The sequence below is a fragment of the Vombatus ursinus genome, unplaced genomic scaffold (genome assembly GCF_900497805.2).
Source record: "Vombatus ursinus unplaced genomic scaffold, bare-nosed wombat genome assembly UNPS02014798.1, whole genome shotgun sequence".
NCBI classification, from domain to species: domain Eukaryota; kingdom Metazoa; phylum Chordata; class Mammalia; order Diprotodontia; family Vombatidae; genus Vombatus; species Vombatus ursinus.
This window is the reverse complement of record NW_020954576.1, coordinates 5,921,268-5,942,014: the sequence shown is the minus strand read 5'-3', so window position 1 is coordinate 5,942,014 and position 20,747 is coordinate 5,921,268. Positions and strand designations below refer to the sequence as shown.

At 37.8% G+C, this 20,747-nt stretch overlaps 1 protein-coding gene across 1 annotated transcript in view; it reads right to left on the bottom strand.

Annotated features, from left to right (window-relative positions):
• The window catches only part of LOC114050170 (disrupted in schizophrenia 1 protein-like), a 508,708-nt gene that overhangs the window by 10,619 nt on the left and 477,342 nt on the right, over nucleotides 1-20,747 (bottom strand). Inside the window, exon 12 of the mRNA XM_027871792.1 lies at nucleotides 10,507-10,624. Coding sequence (XP_027727593.1) covers nucleotides 10,507-10,624 — 118 coding nt within the window. The remainder of the gene's footprint in view (nucleotides 1-10,506; nucleotides 10,625-20,747) is intronic.

Here is a 20,747-nt window from a genome sequence, read left to right as displayed (position 1 = left end):
CTACGTGGTCCTTTGTAGATAAATGTCCAATCTCGACAACAATCACTAGCCCATACTATTATTGAAATCACACTGGCAATTCTTATCAAGTACTGTTGTTATAAAGTGATGAAATATAGTGGATATAGTGCTGGGTTTGGTATAAAGAAGATAAAAAGCATCTTCTCCTCCTGATACTTGCTACTGACATTATCCTGGACAAGACATTTAACATCAATATGCCTCCAGCAACTCCCTGGTGCCCTTGGAAAGCATTCTAGCCCTAACGTCAGAAAATCTGGATTCAAATCTCATCTCTGATTTATTACGCGTATGTGATTTTGTGTGCTTCATTTTCTTCGTCTGTAAAATAATTCCTTTAATGTCCTGTGTCTATGAACTTATGAGTGCCCCAAGTCATAGACCAATTATGCTTAGTGTCAGTACAGGGAGCTCCCACACTGGGAGTTCCCTATATAGAGGAAATCAATAATTCTGCTGACTGGAAAACTTTTCAGGTACTCTCAACATGGAAAATGAAAAACAATGATATTCAATACTTAAATCTCCTACTATGTATTTTTAATAAATCAAAACCACAGTGCACTGTGGCTTAGGTAGAATTGCTTAATGAAATCAAAAGAAAAGTAATAATCCCTGTGCAATCCTTCATCTTTTTTTTTTTTTAGACAGCTCTTTTCTTTCAATCACATGTACATTTCTATACTCTTGATCTAAAAGGAAAAGGGAGACAAATCCAGAGTCTGACTTGAAGGGTTTGGCAACCTTCTGGAATTTTCAGCTAAGTTTTAATTTGAAACAAGAGCTTTTGTTTGCTCTAAAAAACCTCCAGAAAGTCATGGAAATATGTCTTTCCATTTTAGGGACACCATATCCCCCTTGAAAACAAGTGCCCCATTGGAGGAATTCAAAGATTCCTCCTGTGTGTATTTACTCCATCTCAGTGACACAGAACAAAAGCCTGAACTTCAGAGAATAAGTCTGGGTTGAAATGAATTTCTGCTGGCTTCAGCACTCAGACCCAGATTCCCAATCCTGGGTTTGCAGTATCCCTGGGGCATTTCCAGGAATCTAGACAGGTGTCAATAAAATTCTCCAGGAGGAGAGGAATTCGCCCAAAACAGCTTTTCAATGAAATTTTAAAAATAAATATTCTTTCATCTGGCAAACCAGCTCATCTGCAGATAGGTGCATCTGTCTGCTAATGAGCCCTACCCAAACCCATAAAAGCATTTAAAGGCCATTGTAAAGCAACTGAATCCACACATTTTGAAAGAAAGCCAATTAGCTGTAACTGTGAAATTTCAGGAACTTGTGATAAGTACAACAAACAACACAGTGAAACACATTAGAAGGTACTTGTGAGACATTATTAAGACTGATAATTTGTCTTTGAGAAAGGCCAGAGAACTAATTCCCATTTAGGGTAGGGATGAGATATAGAGGTATGTTTATATCCCTTATTTGTAGCAAGAGTCAATAATCCTGATGGTCTTAAATAAATCTCAAAGTTCCTAGCAGGTCCAAGGACAAGAGGCCTATTTGTAGATAGTTACATATTTACATGTAAATGGAAATATGACCCCAGGCAAGTCATGACATCTCTGTGCCTCTATTATAAATCTCAGAGAAGGCGCCAACCCGTACTGATAGAGAGTTTCTTCAGCTGGAAGTTCCTTATGGCAAGGAAGTCAGAAGTCCAGTCCCAATCACTTATCCCTATGTGCCAACATGTGATTTTTCCAGAAAAGGGCTGAAGAAGAAATTCACATAGTTTTCTTAAGAAGGTGAATTTGGATGCTAAAAGTCAATGTTCAAAAATAGAGTAAGATAAGATACTTCACAAAGCTGGGAATATTTGACCTTGGAGTTAATAAAAGGCAGCTTATGACTAGCATGGGCAAGAAACCTTGCTCGTTCATCCTCACTGTGTTGGAAAAGGCCTTATATCAATTGCAGTGGGAATAGGAATTAAAAAAAAAAGGGGGAGAATACTATTCTGGTCATTGTTGTTGTCATTTGTCCTTCACTCTCAAAGAGGATCATGACATCAGGGAGATGATGACATGATTTGCAATTGACTTTGATTTGAGTGAGGGAGGGCTGTCCAAGGTCACCAGCCTCACTTTCTCCTCCAGAGCCATCTGGGTCCAGTGGCCAGATATAGATCAGGATGACCGGAGATGGCCCCACTTTTCTGGTAAACATGAGTCCTAACCAGTCCTCTGTGCCCTTATTGGAAGCTGGATTCCTGATAGGTGGTACAGTAGATAAGAGTGCCTGACCTGAGGTAAGGAAGACCTGAATTCAAATCTAGCTTTAGACACTTACTAGCTGTGTGGGCTTGAACAAGTCACTTAACCTCTGTCTGCTTCAGTTTACTTATCTGTAAAATGGGTATTATAATAACAGCACCATTTTCTCAGATTAGTTGTGAAGATAAAATGAGATAATTGTAAAGTGCTTTGCAAACTATAAATGAGCATTATTACTATGATTTAACTTTAGAGATGAAAGGGACCTTAGAGGTCATCTAATATAATTCTCACATTTTACAAATGAAGAAACCACGGCCCAAAGATGTGAAACCACTTGGTTAAGGTTACATTGGAATTAAATGACATATTAGGATCTGAACTCAGCGACCTCTGACTTTAAATCCAGCTCTTTCTGGGCCTTTTCTCAGTCCTCATTCTCCTTGACCTCTCTGCAGCCTTTGACACTGAAAATCACCCTCTTTTTTTTTGGAGGCAACTGGGATTAAGTAACTTGACCAGGGTCACACAGCTAGTTAAGTGTCACAGGCCAGATCTGAACCCAGGTCCTCCTGATTCCTAAGATGGTGCTCTAAATCCATTGTGCTACCTAGCTGCCCCTAAAATCACCGTCTTTTTGATATGCTCTTCTCTCGAAGTTTTCAGGACACTATTCTCTCCTGGTTCACCTCCTACCTATCTGACCACTCCTTCTCAGTCTCCTTTGCTGGACCTTCATTCAGGTCACATCCACTACCCATGGGTGACCCACAGGATTTTATTTTTGACCATCTTCTTTTCTTCTTCTATAATACTTTGGTGATCTCATCAGCTCCCATGGATTTAACTATCATCTCTATGCTGATGATTCTCAAATCTAGTTGCCCAGCCCTAATCTCTGTGCCGACCTCCAGTCTTACATCTCCCTCTGCCTTTCAGACATCTCAAACTGGATATCTCATAGACATCTGAAACTTAGCTTGTCCAACACTGAACTCGTTATCCATCCCCCTAAATCTTGCCCTCCCTCCAACTTCCCCAATAACTATTGAGGGTACCATTATCCTCCCTGTCCCTCAGGCTCACAAGCTAGGTGTCATCCTCCACTCCTCTCATTTCCCAGGCCACCCCATATTCATTCAGTGGCCAAAGTCTTTCCCTTTCACTGTTGCGACATCTCTCAAATACACTCCCTCCACTTCTCTGAGTAGGGGCCACCCCCCTGGCGCAGGTCCTCATCACCTCCCACTTGGACCATTGTAATAGCCTACTGGTTGTAATGGTTGTAATAGCCTACTACCTGTCACAAGTCTCTCCCCACTCTAGTCCTTCCTTCATTCAGCTGCCATAATGGTTTTCCTAAAAGTGCCAGTCTGACCACCTTACTGCCATACTCAACAAACTATGATGGCTCCTTATCACCTCCAGGATCAAATACAAAGCTTTTTATTTGGTATTTAGTCTTTCATAATATAGTTTCACCCCACCCCATATACACAAAACCACTTTCCAGTTTTCTTACACCTTACACCTCTCCACGTACTCTTTCAGTCCAATGACACTGGCTTCTCTGTTGTTTCATGAAAAGAAAAAAAAAGTTCAAGAGATGGATGTAATTTCTCAGCCCTGGGCATTTTCTCTAAAATACTGCACGTGAAATGCCCTCCCTTCTCATCTCTACCTCCTGGCTTCCTTCAAGTCCCAGCTAAAATCACACTTTCTACAGGAAGCCTTTCTCAATCCCTGCTGATTCTACTGCCTCCTTTCTGCTAATTACTTTCTATTCATCTTGAATATAGCTTTTTTGTACATATTTGTTTACTTGTCTCTTTTATTAGACTGTGAGCTTTTTGATGGCAGGGATTATCTTGTCTTTCTTTGTATCCCTAACAGCACAATGCCCGGCACATAGTAAGTGTTATAAATGCTTATTGACTGACTGATTCTTGCTACTGTACTATGCAACCCATATAAGGGTTCCAGTCCGAAACAGTCTCTGGAGGTTGGAATCTGAAGGTCTTCTCAGACTCTGAATCAGCACTGGGCATCAAGATTGGTTCCTGGGCCACCTGAATTGTTTATATCTATTGTTTGTTGTCTACTTTTATAAAACTAGAAGGGCATGCTTTACTTGTCAACTGCTTCCATCCCTCCAGGCTTACTATGGAGATAAGTCAATTCCCTAGAGTCCAGGACTCAATTAATCTTACAAACTTTGGGATTAACTTAAGACTTCATTACAAAATCATAGAATATGAGAGTTATAAGTGACCTCAATAACCATCTTGTTCTGCCCATACCTTAAGTAACTTCCTACCATGGTATAGCTAACAAAAGGTTTCCCCATAAAGATTGTCAAGGAGAGGCAACTCACTTCCTTTTGGAGAAGCTCATTTTACTTTTGAACAACTCTAATTGTTAGGAAGTTATGCCTTTAAGGATTACTCCTGGCACTCTTCAAGGCTTAATTCAAATTCTCAAGATTGACACCAAGTCCATACTTGAGAAACAGGGCATGTGTATTCCTTTTGTGCTATTTTTTACCAAAATCATCATCATCATCATCATCATCATCATCATCTTCATCTCCTTCTTCTTCTTCTTCTTCTTCTTCTTCTTCTTCTTCTTCTTCTTCTTCTTCTTCTTCTTCTTCTCCTTCTCCTTCTCCTTCTTCTCTTTCTCCTTCTTCTCCTTCTCCTCCTCCTCCTCCTCTATATTGTTCCCACTACTGGCAAAGTCAACCTGCCCAAAAACTAGTACTTACATTACTTTGATGATCCCTCATTTGGACAGAGCTAAAGGATCACAGGATTAGGATTGCACGTTGGGAAGAGTGCTCAATTTGAAGTCTCACAACCTAGGTTCAAGGCAGGATTTGAACTCATTTCCCTTGATGCAATACTTTCTTCCCTCTAATACCTCTACCTACTTCTATGCCTGTCTTTCCTTTTACCCTGGGCACTTTGCTGCCCAGTGCTTCATTAGGAGCTCCATAGGTAACCCTACAAGAAATCATGAAGTGCAGAAGGTCTGGCCTCATAATTACCTTGGGCAGAGGAAAACCATCTCTGACTAAAATGATGAAAATACCTGTCCTGCTTAAGACACATGGTCAATGGATTGTGGTTAAAATGGAAGAAGGAAATGTGGTGCTCTCTTATCAAGCCTGTCTCCAGTATTGAGCTGTGGCTTTGAAGACTGATGACTTTGATTAATTGAAAACCTTTCTAGCATTGTTGGCTTAAAATCTTTTTAACCCTTTCAATGCAAATTAGTGAAATGAGTGAAATGCAAATTTTTTAAAGTATTGGAGAGATGGGTAAAACAGCTTCCATCATCCTAGAAAAGGTTACCCTCAAAACATCCAACTTAAGATGAATAACAGCCAAAATTCCAATAAAAAACAAAACAAAAAGAAATTTCAGGAAAAAAACTGTTGGTGATTTAAGATAGGTGACCTGAAAAGATAAGAATCAATACTGAAGCAATTACCCATCTATGCAGTGATCTGTCTGTCCTCAAAAGAGCTGATCCTTGAAAAGCTGGCAGCTTCCAAACTGTCTCAGATAATAACAGCTCATATTTATATGCCTCTTAAGGCATAAAAAGTGTTTTACATATTATTATTTCATTTGGTACTCACAACAATCCTAGGAGGTAGGTGTTATGATTATCTCCATTTTGCAGATGAGGAAACTAATCCAAACATAGGTCAAATGACTCGCCTAGGGTGACACTATTAGTAACTATCTGAGAGAAACAGGATTCTGAGAGAAACTCAAATCTTCCTAACTTCAAATTCTTCCATATAGTAGCTGATAGGCATTTCAGATACTATTTTACATTTGTAGAGTGCATAAAGGCTTGAAAACACTTTCCACTTATTGCAATCAACAACTCTATGAGTTACGCAGTAATATTAGAGAAACTGAAGCATAGAGAGGCAAAGTGAAAAGAGAAGCCCACAGCCACATAGTAAGTATCAGAGGTGGATCTGAAATAGGGGCTCTTGGAGCCTTTTACATCCACTTACAAAACAGAGTCATGAGCTAGTATTGTCAGCTTAGGAAAGGTCCAAGGTGACTCAGGAAAATCCTATCTAAGATATTCATTTTAATGGTCAATATATTTTCTTGCCTTTCCCAAACACTTTGCACATTAAGAAAACTGAATATTATTTTAAATGACCTTGGAATTTGGCCTAGGGCTAAATATCTATTGGGGCTGGAGGCCAGTCAGGGGACAGAAAAATATGTGAACAAAAGACAATTATTCCTATTGACAAAGACCAATGTCAATAATCCAATAATTAAGAGGCCAACATGTTTTTTTTCCTTCCAATTTGGACCAATCATACTGTATTTGTTTTACTATCAATCTCCCTCCTATTTATATGCAATATGCAAGAAAGCTAGTAACAAATTCTTTGGTAAAGTTCTAAAAGAAAAATTTAATTCTAAGTTGAACAGATTCCTGGAAAACTCAGTAGCATTTGAATTGTACTGGATATGCTTAATAATATGATTACTTACCATTTATTGAGAGCTAACATCAAACTAGGTAATATACTTCTGAAATGGATCCGGCATCTGATTAAAATATGATAAATAGTTTTTTTGAAAGACATGTTTGGCTGGTCCAACCATATAGCAGACTATATGATAGCCTTCCATCCTCTACCAGCAATTGTTAATGGGGCACAGAGATACCTAGTGGAAAGGTAGATCTTATAACTAATCCATCACGGGCAGAAAGCCTCTCATTTTGTGGTGTGTCCAAAGAAAAACCTTCTGCATTTTCAACATCACAAAATCTTTAGATATTAGGCTGGATCATAACTTCAGCCCATAGGAGTAATTTCTGGATATAAAATGATAAGGTGTGAAAAATTCATTCTCTCAAAGCATTCAGGGATTGTCTTGCAGAAGGAGAAACACCTGTTTATAAGCTTGTTTGTTGTTAGAAACAGGTGTGGGGGTCAGAACTCTACTGGGGCCACTTACCACAGATGAAGTCCAATGGCTCTGCTCACATCTGGGTTTGATAGGTGAGAGTATTAGGGGGGATCAGGACTGCAGAGCAGCACTGATATAATGATGTCCCATCAGCTGAGCTCTGATCATGGTCACTGCACACAGTTGGTGGGAGAATGGATAGAGTAAAGGGCCAGGGAAGGGCCTGGGGAGCCCTGTCACAGTCTGTCTGCAGCAGTCTGATGATCTTTTGTGTTCCCAAAAATTCTCTATTTGTTCTATATGACCCTGATTTCTTACCCTTTGAAAGAGGGAGTTAGGAGCTTATATGACATGGCTGCATTCCTGTAATATCAGAGTGAAGGTCTTGCTTTGTTGCTTACTTTTCAGCATGGCCTGGATTACTCCAAAGTCCAGGCACAGACTGCACTTAAAAAGGCATCTGAGTGATGGCTATGAGGATGCTATCTGTCATAGATTCAGATTAGGGCTATATCACATTCTTGATGACTGCTTTCAATCTTCTACCTATAAGAGTGGGACTGCCTAGTAGGAGGCGATGGGACACAACAGATGTTATAGGTATTTATTTCTGCTTGGAAGAGAGTTTTCTAGACAAAAGCCTCCCAGCTGTCAAGACAGATTCCCAGGCAAGAAGTCTACTGACTGGCAGCAATGCTGTCTGTCCTTGAGTGACCAGAAGGTAACAATATAACACGAACCAAGAAAACCAATTGAGAGCATACATTATGATGCTGTCAGGCCTCATTGTAGAAGCAGCCTCACTTAAGAATGGAAAAGAATGATTTTCATTCTTTTAATATTATCATTGTGATTTTAGTATTTTTAATTGCCTTAATTACTGTTATTAAAGTTAGAGGCAAGGACGATTTAACAATTCAGCTGCAAAGGTGACATCGAAATGAGCTCAATATAGTTTTCAATTTAGTATGCAAAAAAGCATTAACACTAATGAAAGGTATCCCCACTTCTATTGGCTCTTTGATTTTCATTATCTGATAATAACTAATTCATTTTCAACCATCCTTCATCCCATTGCTTCACTTTTTTTTTTTAAAGTTAAAGGATGAAGTAAGGGTAAAATGTTTGTGCTAAGAAGTGATTCATCCTCCAATACCTGTTAATGTAAGACACAAAGGCAATGCCAAGGTGTTGCAGTCACTCAAGGGCTAGACTTGGAGTCAGGAGGATGTGAGTTTGAATCCTGCCTTAGGTTCTTACTAGCTGTGTGACACTAGGCAAGTCACTTAACATCTCAGCCTCCATTTTCTCATCTGTAAAATAGGGATAATAATAGCACCTACTTCACAGGATTGTGAGGATCAATTAACATGCATCAAATGCTTTGCAAACTTTAAATGCTAGTTATGATAATGGTGATGATGATGATGACAGCAAAGAGAAGTCTCAGGCCTCAAAGGCTTTTTATAGCATTCTAAGAAGGAATTGAGAATGCTACAATATTAAACCAAAGTGTATAAAAGACAATACTTATATTTTCTCCCATCGCTTAATCAATAATCATTTATTAAGCACCTACTATATGCCAGGAACTGAGGATACAAATATGAAAGAGAGACTTACCCTGACCTCTAAGAGATCATATTCTACATCTAATTCTTGTTGCAGAATTGACGTCAAAACATGAGGTATGACAACATGATAATTACATAGCAAAAGAGTGAAAGACCAATATCGTAGAATCTCAGAATTGGAAGGGACCTCAGGATCCATTTGTCCAATTTGTATCTGAGCCAGAAGACCTTCTATTTCAATCAGCATGGCTGACAAGTAGTCAGTCAGCCTGCATTTGAAAACCTTCAGTAAAGAGGAATATACCACCTCCCAGGGCACTCCATTCCATTTCAGGGCAGATCTGATTACTACAAAGGTTGTTCTTACATCAAGCCTTTCTGTAACTTCTCCCATTAGTCTTAGTTTCATTTTGATCAAAAGCCAAGAAGAACAAATCTACTATCAGACTGGTGTCTCAGTGGACAGAAATGGACTTGGAATCAGGAGGAGCTGAATTCAAATTTAGTATTAGACATTTATTAGCTGTGTAACCTTGGGCAAGCCACCTAACCACTGTTAGCCTTAGTTTCCTCATCTATAAAATGGAAATAACATTTTACTTACCTCCCACAGTTGTTATAAGGATAAAATGATCAATAATTAGCACATGTAAAACATTTTGCAAGCCTTAAAACACTATATAATGCTATTGTTGTCATTATTATTATGACCTCTTCCACATGATAGCCCTTCAAATACTTGGTGAGAGCTACCATGCTTTCTCTTTTCACTTGCTCTACCAAATCTTCTATTCTTCAGGCTAAACATCCCCAGTTCTTTCAACTGATCCTTGTATAGCATGATTTTAACTGTCCCCTTTGCCCTGGTTGCCTTTCTCTGTACATCCTTCAGCTTGTCAATTCCCTTTCTAAAATATGGTACTCACAACTAAATATATGACTCCAACTGCAGTCTGAACAAAGCAGAGTTTAGTGGAACCACAAAAACCTTCATTTTGAATGCTTTGTTTCTAATAATGCAGCCTAAATATCACATTAACTCTTTTTCTTTTTTTGGGGGGGGGGGCAAGCAATGAGCTGTTGTGTTATACTATTAATTCACTTAACTAGGAATCTATTACATTCCTCATGTCTTTTTCACAGAAAAAGTAGTTGTACTCTCCCCATCCATGCATATGCAGTTGGACTTAACTGATGTGTAGAAGAACTTTCCCACTTGTTCCCATTAACTTTAAATTGTTGAGAAATAGATTTTGACTCAATCTAAGGACAAACTTTCTAAAAAGTAGAATTTTGCCAAAGTGGCATATATTGTCTTATTGGTGGGGAAAGATGGAGAGGAAGTAAGTTACCAAGCAGTGGATACACAAGTGGTAGATAGATGTCTACTTATCATTGATGAAAATAGATGGAATTCTAGCTCAGGTATGGGTTGGACATAATGACCTCTGAGTTCCTGGAGAATCTACAATTCCAAATTCCTATTATTTCCTTACCTGGAGCAAGAGGAAACTTATTGTATGTTGTGATTGATTTGTGATTGATTTGTGATTGATTTCCAAGATCTTAGAAGTGCCTCCCATAGAAAATAATAGAAAAATCTACTTGTTTCCAACTGCTGTATTACTCATTGATCATGATTCATTTTTAGTTGTTTTCTTTTTTTTTAATCTGGAGTTATAACTTGGCAGGTGGTAAATCTATACAAGATTAAAAGGATATGAACAAGACCTTCATCATGGCTATAGATTGCAGCATGAAGTTGATCTTCCAAATACAATAACTTTTCACTTATGGCTTCACATTTTTCTCTCAGTTCTAGAGAAATAATGTAAGACTCCTGTCAAAAGAAAAAAAGAGAAAGGTCATTTATTCATTATATATTACATTAGAGGAAGTACCTACTGAAAATGTTTCACTGTCTGGCACATTATGGGAGACTTTCCAACAGAATCAACTTTTACACCTCATCTAGATCTTATATTCAGTCAGCCAGTCTCTCACTAAACATTTATTAAGGGCCTACTATGTGCCAGGCTAAGTGCTGAGCATTCAAAAACAGGTAAAAGAGAATTCTTGCTTTGACGGAATTCATAATGTGATGAGGAAGACCACATGCAAACAACTATATAGAAATAAGTTATATTGGGATAAATTGAAGATGATCAACAGAGGGAAGGCACTAGATTAATAAATCCATAGGACGTCAGAGCTAAATAGGAACTTAGAGATAATCTAGACTTAAATCTTAATTCTTTTTCATAGTCATAATATTCTTATCCACATATTTTTCTACATGAATTTCAAGATTCTATCCAATTCTTTGAACTAACCTGTTAGTATTTTGATTGGTATTGCATTAAATTTTTAAGTAAGTTTGTGAAATTTTGATATTTTTAATAAATATGCTTGAACTAACTCTATTCAGTTCTTCCTCAATTTCTGTCAAATTTTGAAGTTGGCTTTTGTATGTCTTGATAAGGGGATGTCCAAATAATTGACATAATCATTTTCATAAAGGACATTTCTCTTAGTAATTGGTGTGTGGACTGTTGGCTGTGGCACACAGAAATGCAGATGCTTTTTGTACATTTGTTCCTCCTTTTCCATCTAATGGCATGATCAGACCTATGCTTTAAGAAACTCCTTGAAGAATGGATTGAAAGGAGCAGTGGGTGAAAGATGAGGCAGGGAGACTAATTAGAAAGCTAATACAGATGTGGCTCCAGCAGAGAGGTAATGAGGGCCTGAACCAGAGTGGTGGCTGTGGGAAGGAAGACTGGGAAGTGACTTACAGTAGATATTGTGGAAGTAGATTCAACAAGATGCCAACTGATTAGATGTGTGGGGCAAGAATAAGAGTGAAAAGTTAAGGATGACTTCAAGACTGTGCAAATGCATGACTAACAGGAGTAGTAGCCATGTGAGAAATAAGGACATTTGGAAGAAGGATAAGTTTTAGGGAAAATACAGGTTTGTTTTGTTTTTTAGTGAGGCAATTGGGGTTAAGTGACTTGCCCAAGGTCACACAGCTAGTACGTGTCAAGTGTTAGGTCTGAGGCCAGATTTGAACTCAGGTCCTCCTGACTTCAGGGCTGGTGCTCTATCCACTATGTCACCTAGCTGCCCCTAGGAAATACAGTTTTTCTTTGGATATGTTGAGTTTGAGCTATCTTTAGGGCATGCAGTTCAAAAGGTCCAGCTGATATTGTAGGACTGGAGCTCAAGAGGCAGTTTAAGGCTGGGTCTATAGGTCTAGGAATCATCTGCAAAGAGATGATGATTAGACCCATGGGAGCTGATGAGGTAGCCAAGAGGAAGTATAGAGAAAAAAGAGAAAAGGACCTTGAAGAGAACCTTGAAGCATATTCATAGTTAGGGACAGTAAGAGGGAACAATCAGCCAGAAAAGGAGATTGAGGAGAAGTCTGATAGGTAATAGGAGGAGTAAGAGAGAACAGTATCACAAACGTGGAGAAGAAAATATATAGGACCAGAGGGGAGTTAGCAGTCAAATGCTCACAGAGGTCAAAAAATTAAGATTGAGAAAATAACATCATATTTGGCATTTCAAAGATCATTGGTAATCAGAAATAATTTCAGTTCAGGGTTGAGGCTGGAATAAAGTTCACAAGGGATTGAGAACTAAAGGAGAAGAGAGTCAATTGAGACAATGAGAGTACACCAATTTTTCTAGGAATCTGGCTACAAAAGGGAGGAGAGATATGGAATAATAGCTTGAATGGATAGTAGAGTACGATGAGGATTTTTTTTAAGGATGAGAGTAGGGACTAGGCAAAGAGCCAATAGTTATAGAGAGATGGGAATTTAGGGAAGGTTCAGAGGATAGGTGAAGGGTACATGCAGGATGATTGGCCTTGGTGAGGAGAATCCTCATCAAAGGTTGAAGTAAAGAAGGAAAGAGTTGGGGATGACACCAATGTGTTGGTTATATAGAGAACTTGTGATGAATAGCCTGTATTTTCTTAGTAAAGTATGAGATAAGATCTTCTGTTGAAAGGTAGGGGGAGGGAGGGATGTACAAAGGCTTGAGGGGAGAAGAAAGTTTGGAAAAGCCTCTGATAGACTAGCAATAGAAAATTAACTAGAGAGGAGTAGAAGCATTGCCTTGTGTTGAAGTGAGGACTCAGCCGAAATTCAGTAACATAAATTACTAGTGAACCAAGTTAGCATAGTTGTATAACTTCTGCTGCAGCACATGAGTAACATCAGAAGACATGGATGGTTGGAGGAATCCAAGTTTGAACTATGATTTGTCAAGGAAAAAATGATCATGGGACAAAGGGAAGAGGCATTTGAGAGTAGAGGACAGTGTAACAATGAAGTGATTGACCATAGGGATAAGATTTGGAAGGAAGGAAAATGAAGCTAGGGATGATAGCCTGGAAGAGTATTGAGGTGTGGCAGAAGGACTAGAGTTCCAAGTGGGGACATAGAATTAATTTGGAAGAAGGGAAGCACAAGGAGAGGTGGAATGATGGCAGACTATGGCTAGATAAATCTCAGGATTCTTGATTATGGAAGTGGAACACTTGTGAAATCAAAAGAATGTGGACATTTCTGTGTATGCCTGTCATTGGGTGAAGGAGTAGAACCTAGGAGCCGAGGAGATTGAGAGAACAGTGACAGAGCCTGAATTAGGGTAGTGGCCACCTGAGTAGAAGAAGAAGACAGATGCAAAAAATGGTCCTAGAAGTAGGCAGCTAGATGGAGCAGCAAATAGAGTGGAGTTTAAATGCTAATGATTAAGTGGAATTGAAAAGTCATGACAACTAATTGTACAATTGGGCTGAGGGAGAATAAAAGGGCACTGGAAAGTTAAGTAGGAGTCGGACTATGAAGGCTTAAAAAGTTCCGCTGAAGATCCTGCATTTTATCCTAATGGGAACAAAGAGTCACTAAAGATCTTTAATCAAAGGAGCGAGGATGGACAGAAGGAAGAGTAAAGAATAAATCAGAAATTGCAAATCTGGGTGGCAAGAAGGATGGTGATGACCTTGACAGAAATAGGGAAACTTAAGAGAGGAAGTTAACGAGTTCTATTTTGGACACGTTGAGTTTGAGATGCCACTTCGACATTTCAGCAAAGATGTCTAACAAGAAGTTGGTAAGGTGGTACTTGAGTTCAAAATAGAGATTAGGACTAGATTTGGGAACCATCTAAGGAGAGATAATCATTCTGCCTATATAGTTTTGCTGCTAATCATACATGACATTCCATCTCTGTTTCTGTGTCTTTTTTTTTTTTTTGCAAAGCAATGGGGGTTATGTGACTTGCCCAGGATTACACAGCTAGTAAGTGTCAAATGTCTGAGGCCAGATTTGAACTCAGGTCCTCCCAACTCCAGGACTGATGCTCTATCCACTTCACCATCTAGCTGCCCCTGTGTGTCTTTTTACTGGCTGTCCCCACTGTCTGGTATGTGTTCATTCTTTAAATCCACCTCTTGGAAACCCTAGATTCCTTTAAAATTCTGCTTAAAAACCATCTCCTTCATAAGGCATTTCCTGTTGTCTCCCCTCACCCCCAGTGTCCAGGACCTCCCATTGAAATTGCCTTGTACTTACTTTGTACATACTTACTTTTGTACATGTTCTCTCTCCCTAATCTCCCCCCTCCCCATCTTATATTAATGTATGTAAGATTCTTAGGGACAGGGAATGATTTTGTCTTTTTGTGCATCCTCGGTGTTTAGCACAGTGTCTAGTGCACAATATTAGATTGAGGGAGCATAAGCAGTTCTAAGGGCCAAGCCATGTGCTTTGTTTCCATTGGCCAAGGCACATGATTAAAAAAAGGTTTTTTTTTAATCACAAATTTATAATTATGCCTTGATGTAACATCAAACCTGTAGCTTCAACATGCCAAATTATTTCTTCCAATGTGTCTGATAACTTTTCAGGTATCTCCAAGGTCAAGAATAATCTTTTCACCAGAAGCTAGAAAGAAACTCAGCAGGAACAACAAAATGCATTCAATACCATCCAATACCCAAACTCATTTTTATAAAGATAATATTACTTAGTTCTTATGCAGGTGAATGTTCTCTTTGAGGGAATGTTGGTCAGATTAGCAATAGCATCAATAGAAAATATCTGAGTGATTTGGTTACTAAAGCCCCGTGACTGTGAACAAATTGGTAATCAAATCGCTAAGATGGTTTTTCAATCCATCTGTTATATAGCTAAATATTTTGAAAGAATGGAAGAGGAAGGGTCAGGGGACATACAGTCATACAGAGCTTCTTATGTGTCAAGCATTTTACAAATATTATTTCTTTTGATCCTCCCAACAACTCTATGAGGTAGGTGCCATTATTATTTTCTCCATTTTAAAGTTGAAGAAACTAAAGCTGAGGTTCAGTGATTTACCCAGGTTTACACAGCTAGTAAGTGTCTAAAGCTGGATTTCAACTCAGATGTTTCTGACTCTAGGCCCAATGCTCTCTCCACTGAGCCACCTCGCCAAAGTCATTAGACACTATGACTCTAATGAGCTCCCAAGAGAATGGCAGGATTTCAAAGTGAACAAGTTGTAGAAACCTAGACCAAACAAATAAACAAGAAATGCTAAACCATCCATATTTGTTGTTCCAAAGAAATTCTTCAAAATTAGAGTTACTTCATGAAAGCTCCAAACCAGTTCCAAATGCCAGTTTTCCAAGACACTACTTATCTGAGACGGAAAAAAAAAATTTACATAGAGCCATAAGCTTAAACTTGTATTTACTTTCCCCTCCTAGTTCACATACCAAAAGAAACAAATACATTGGCTCTTGAGAGTAGTTTGCTTTGATGGGTAAAAGCTACATATATGTATACACACACACATATAACTATTTCTTTTTCATTTTCCCACTAAGCTTCAGAAAAATAGCCTGTATTTTCTAGTCAAGAAGATGAAAGAATGAAATGTTCAAAGGGACCTGGATTCTTCATATACCCCTTAAAAAGAATTATATCATAGTACAGAACAGTGTCTAAAAATCCTAACAAGAAAATAAAAATTGACTCATTAAAATTAGTAGAATGACAATACAATTTTTAAAGGCAGAGAACAACTGAATTAACTATAGTTCCAGAAGTAACACAGATAGTAAAAGAAATAGTGCAAGGTTACCGTAAGAGATATTCTCAAATGGATAAAGTATGACAAACTACATTTTTTGACTTTTAAAGTCCTTCATATCCTGGCTCCAGACTATCTTTCCAGTCTCAGTGTACATTACTCACATTTTGTGATCCAGACAAACCAAGTCAATCTCTTCCACAAACATGGCATTCCAACTCCTATCTCTGTGCCCTTGCACTGAATTTTCCTTGTTCATGGACTGCACTTCCTACCTCACGAAATCTCTCTTTCTTTAAGACGTAATGTAGCTCAGGTTGCATCCTGGACCATCTCCAATCATCCTGATTGTTATCTGGGCACTGGACCCAGATGGCTCTGGAGTAAGGCTAGTGACTTTGTACAGCCCTCTCTGAATCAAATCAAAGCCAATTGCAAGTCATGTTATCATCTCCCCGATGTTATGGTCCTCTTCGAAAATAAAGGACAAACCATACAACCACACACAATGTAGCTCAAGTACCACCTTCTACATGAAGTCTTTCCTGATTCTTGCCATTGCTAGGACTTTCCCTCCCAAATATCAAACTACTTTGTATTTATGTCTATTTTTCTCTCTAAATATATTTTGCATATATATGTGCTTGTTGTCTCCTCCATTCTAATGTAAGTTCCTTGAGAGTAAGGATTGTATCATTCTTCATATTTATAGTCCTAGTTCTGGTACTTAGCAAACACTTAAGAAACACTTGTTGCTCTATTGACAAATTAAATATTTTAATAAATTAATAAATAATTAGCACTGGTAAGAAAATCACAACACCAACTTAGAGAAAAGAAAACTTCAAGAAAGTAAAAAAAAATGCATAAGAAAGTCGAATTAAAAAAGCTAAGAGGAAAAAAAAAGATGGAGGGGAAACAGTAACAAACATGTCCAATATGGGGAATAGAATAGAAAACCTGAAAAAAATGCTATAAGGATAATCAATAATCAACTTAGTACAACTTTATAGGCAACAAAGAACAAATTAAGGAAATGGAGACATGAAAAAATTATTGAATTATCCAAGAAACTAGATAAGATCCAGCGATAGACAAGAAGACAAGTCAAGACAAATCTCAGAATTATTGACATCACAGAAAATTTAGAAAAACAAGAATCTGGACATGATATTAAATGAAGGCAGTCATCAGAGAACTTCCCAGAATTAGTGAATCTTTGATATACAAACAGAATTCACATGATCCCCAATACAAAAGAATACCAGATTGTAATGACAAAGGTAAAATAATTCAAATTTCCAAGAGATAAAAATTATTTAACAAGGATCACTAAACAAGATTATAGCAGACTATGAAACCAAAATTAGAAGGAAAAGCAGAAAGATGGGACAGAATTTTTACTGCCAGTGTCTCTAATAAAGGCCTCATTTCTCAAATATAAAGAGAAGTGAATCAAATTTATAAGAATACAAGTCATTCCTCAATTGATAAATGATCAAAGGACATGAACAGGTAGTTTTTAGATGAAAAAAATTAAAGCTATTTATGGTCATATAAAAAATGCTCTAAATCACTATTGATTAGAGAAATGCAAATTAAAACAACTATGAGGTTGTTTTAATCACATCTATCAGATTAACTAATATGACAGAAAAGGAAAATGATAAAGATTGGAGGGAGTATAGGAAAATGGAAACACTAATGGACTGTTGGTGGAGTTGTGAATTGATTCAACCATTCTGGAGAGCAATTTGGAACTATGCCCAAAGGGCAATCAAACTGTGCATATCGTTGGTCCAGCAATACTACAATTAGGTATGTATCCCAAAGAGATCATAAAGAAAAAAAAAGGAAAAGGAGCTACGTGTATGGAAATATTTATGGCAGATCTTTTTTGTAGTAGCAAGGAATTAGAAACTGAAGGAATGCCCATCAGTTGGAGAATGGCTGAACAAGTTGTGGTATATAAATGCAATGAAATGCTATAGTGCTATAAGAAAAGACTTACATGAACTGATGCTGAGCAGAACCAGAAGACCATTATACACAGTAACAGCAACATTGTGGGATGATTAACTGTGATAGACTTAGTTCTTCTCAGCAATACAATGATCCAAAATAATTCCAAAAGACTCATGATGGAAAATGCTATGTGTATCCAGAGAAAGAAATATGGAGTCTGAATACAAATCTAAGCACACTATTTTTACCTTTTTTTTGCTGTTTTTTTTTTTTTGTTTTGTGGCTTTTCCCTTTTGTTCTGTTTCTTCTTTTACAACACAACTAATGTGGAAATATGTTTACTTGATTGTACATGTATAACCTATATCAGATTGCTTGCAGTCTTGGTGAGGGGGTTGGGAGGGAGCGAGGGAGAAAAAAAATTTGAAACTCAAAATTCTTATAAAAAATGAATGTTGAAAAGTATCTTTACATGTAATTGGAAAGAATCAAATACTATTTACCAAAAAGTGACTATAGCAGACTTTTTAAGCAAGACAGGTCTGATTGGAGAAATTTAAGTGCCACTGATGCAAAATTAAGATGCATATAACTTGAACCAAGAATTACCTACCTAACAAAACTTCATATGATGTTTTAATGCAGGGGACACACCATAGGATCAGATCATAGTTTTGGAGATTGGAGAAATCTTAGAGACAATTCAGTCTAGCATGCTGCCATGATACAGATGAGGAAACTGAGGCCCAGGGAGGTTAAGTGACTTGCCCAAGGTCACAAAGGCAAGAAGCATCAAAGGCAGGATTAGAACTCATGTCTTCTGACTACAAAGTCAATGTTCTATCTATTCAACTATGGACTTTGAAAATCAATTAGACTGAAAACTGTGCAGAGTGTCATATATGCTTAAAGTAAATTTTCTAATAGTTAAGCCTCTTAGCCAGAAAGAAAAATAATAATATTAATAATAATAACAATAGCTAACATTTATATAGCACTTACTATGTGCCAAACACTGTGCTAAGCACTTTACAATTATCTCATTGGATCCTCATAACCACCCTTGGGGAAAAGGTGCTATTAAACAACTCATCTTGCTCAAATTGAGAGTTACCAGGGACTTCAAAGACCATTTGATCTGACCCATAACTAAACACAAAACCCTTCTACAGTTTACCTGACAAGTAACCACCCAGCCTTTGATTGATAACCACTAATGGGAGGAATTACATTCCACTTTGAACTACCTCTAATTATTAAGGAGTTTACCTTTCATCAAGCCTAAATTTGCCTCTTTGCAACTTTCACTTTGTTCCTACAAGTTGATAAAAATGTGAGAACTCTGAGGGAAGAAAGGTCAGGAGAGGAAGGAGGTGGGAAGATGATCTGCAAAATTTCTTTGATAAAGGCAAAGTCCATATTAAAGAAATCTAAATAATTATCAAAATGCCAGAAATATATTATATGGAATACTTTTCTTATGTTTGGGTTAGTAACAGAAATAATAAGACTAAGGAAGTGTATTTTCCCCTACAAGGAAATGATTGAATAAAAGACAAACCTAGCAATTGTAAAGGTAAAGGTAAATGAACTAAGCTCATTAATAAAAACTAATAATAATAATATATTTCTCCTGACTAGAAAGGAGGGAATTTTAATCAAAGAAATGAGAGGAAATTACTAGAGACAAAATTGTAAGTTTGATTATATAATAATAAAACAGAAAACAGAAAAAGTTTTGGGTAGCAAAAACAAAATACCAATATAATTAAAAGGCAAGAAATAGATTGAGGAGTAGTAAATATACAAGCTAAATTGAATTTTATCAGATCCTCATCTCTAGGATTAAATATAAAACTCTCTGTTAGGCATTCAAAGTCATTCATAACTCCTACCCGCCCTACCCCCACAGACCCTTTCTAGTCTTCATATACTTTACAACTCCTAATGAACTCTAAAGATCCAATGATATTGGCCTCCTTGAGGTTCCTCTAGCAAGATACTCCAACTCCTGTCTCCCATGTGGAAAATCCTGTCTCTCCTCAACTCTTCCCCCTGGCTTCCTGAAGTTTTGTTGTTTAGTCATTTTTTTCAGTTGTGTCTGACTCTTTGTGATCACATTTGGAGTTTTCTGGGCAAAGATAATGGAGCAGTTTGCTATTTCCTTCTCCAGCTCATTTTTTAGATGAGAAACTGAGGCAAACAAGGTTAAGTGATTTGCCCAGGGTCACACAGCTAGTAAGCATCTGAAGCCAGATTTGAACTTAAGTCTTCCTGACTCCAAGCCCAGCATTTTATCCACTGAGCCACCTAGCTGTTCTGGCTTCCTTAAAGTCCCTGCTAAAATCCCAGCTTCTACAGGAAAGGCTTTCTGGGGTTCTAACCTTTTCCTCCTATCTCTGAATCCCTCAAAGTGGCTCCAACCCTAAAACAACCTGGATCTGGAGACCCAGTTAGGGCACCAACCTCAGGTTTAAGGGTTTACTTAAGCCCAATGTTATAATACCTTTTGGTGTCCAAGGACACATCCCCAAATCTACCCTAGAAAAGGTTTAAACTTTAAAGCTATTCTCAGAACTTCATAGCAGTCCCTTGGTACAACAGGAAGCCAGGACTGGGCAAGTCTGTGCACTTGTGATAGGAATCTAATAACCATCACAAAGATTCTCCCCTCAATACAAACACGTATGGACAATAACGCTTTTTGCTTGTTGCCAAGAGAAAAGATGACTAGCATAATATCCCCAAGAAACATAGCCATTAGTACTACAGGTATAAAAATGGAAGAGGTTTTGTATTTAATCCAGTAATTATCTTCTTGTTCCTCTTTCTGAGGCAAGGTGAGCCCCAAGTCTTCCACCAAGGCAATTTCTTCCTTTATGAAAGCAGAGAGGAGTTTGGGCCTGGTT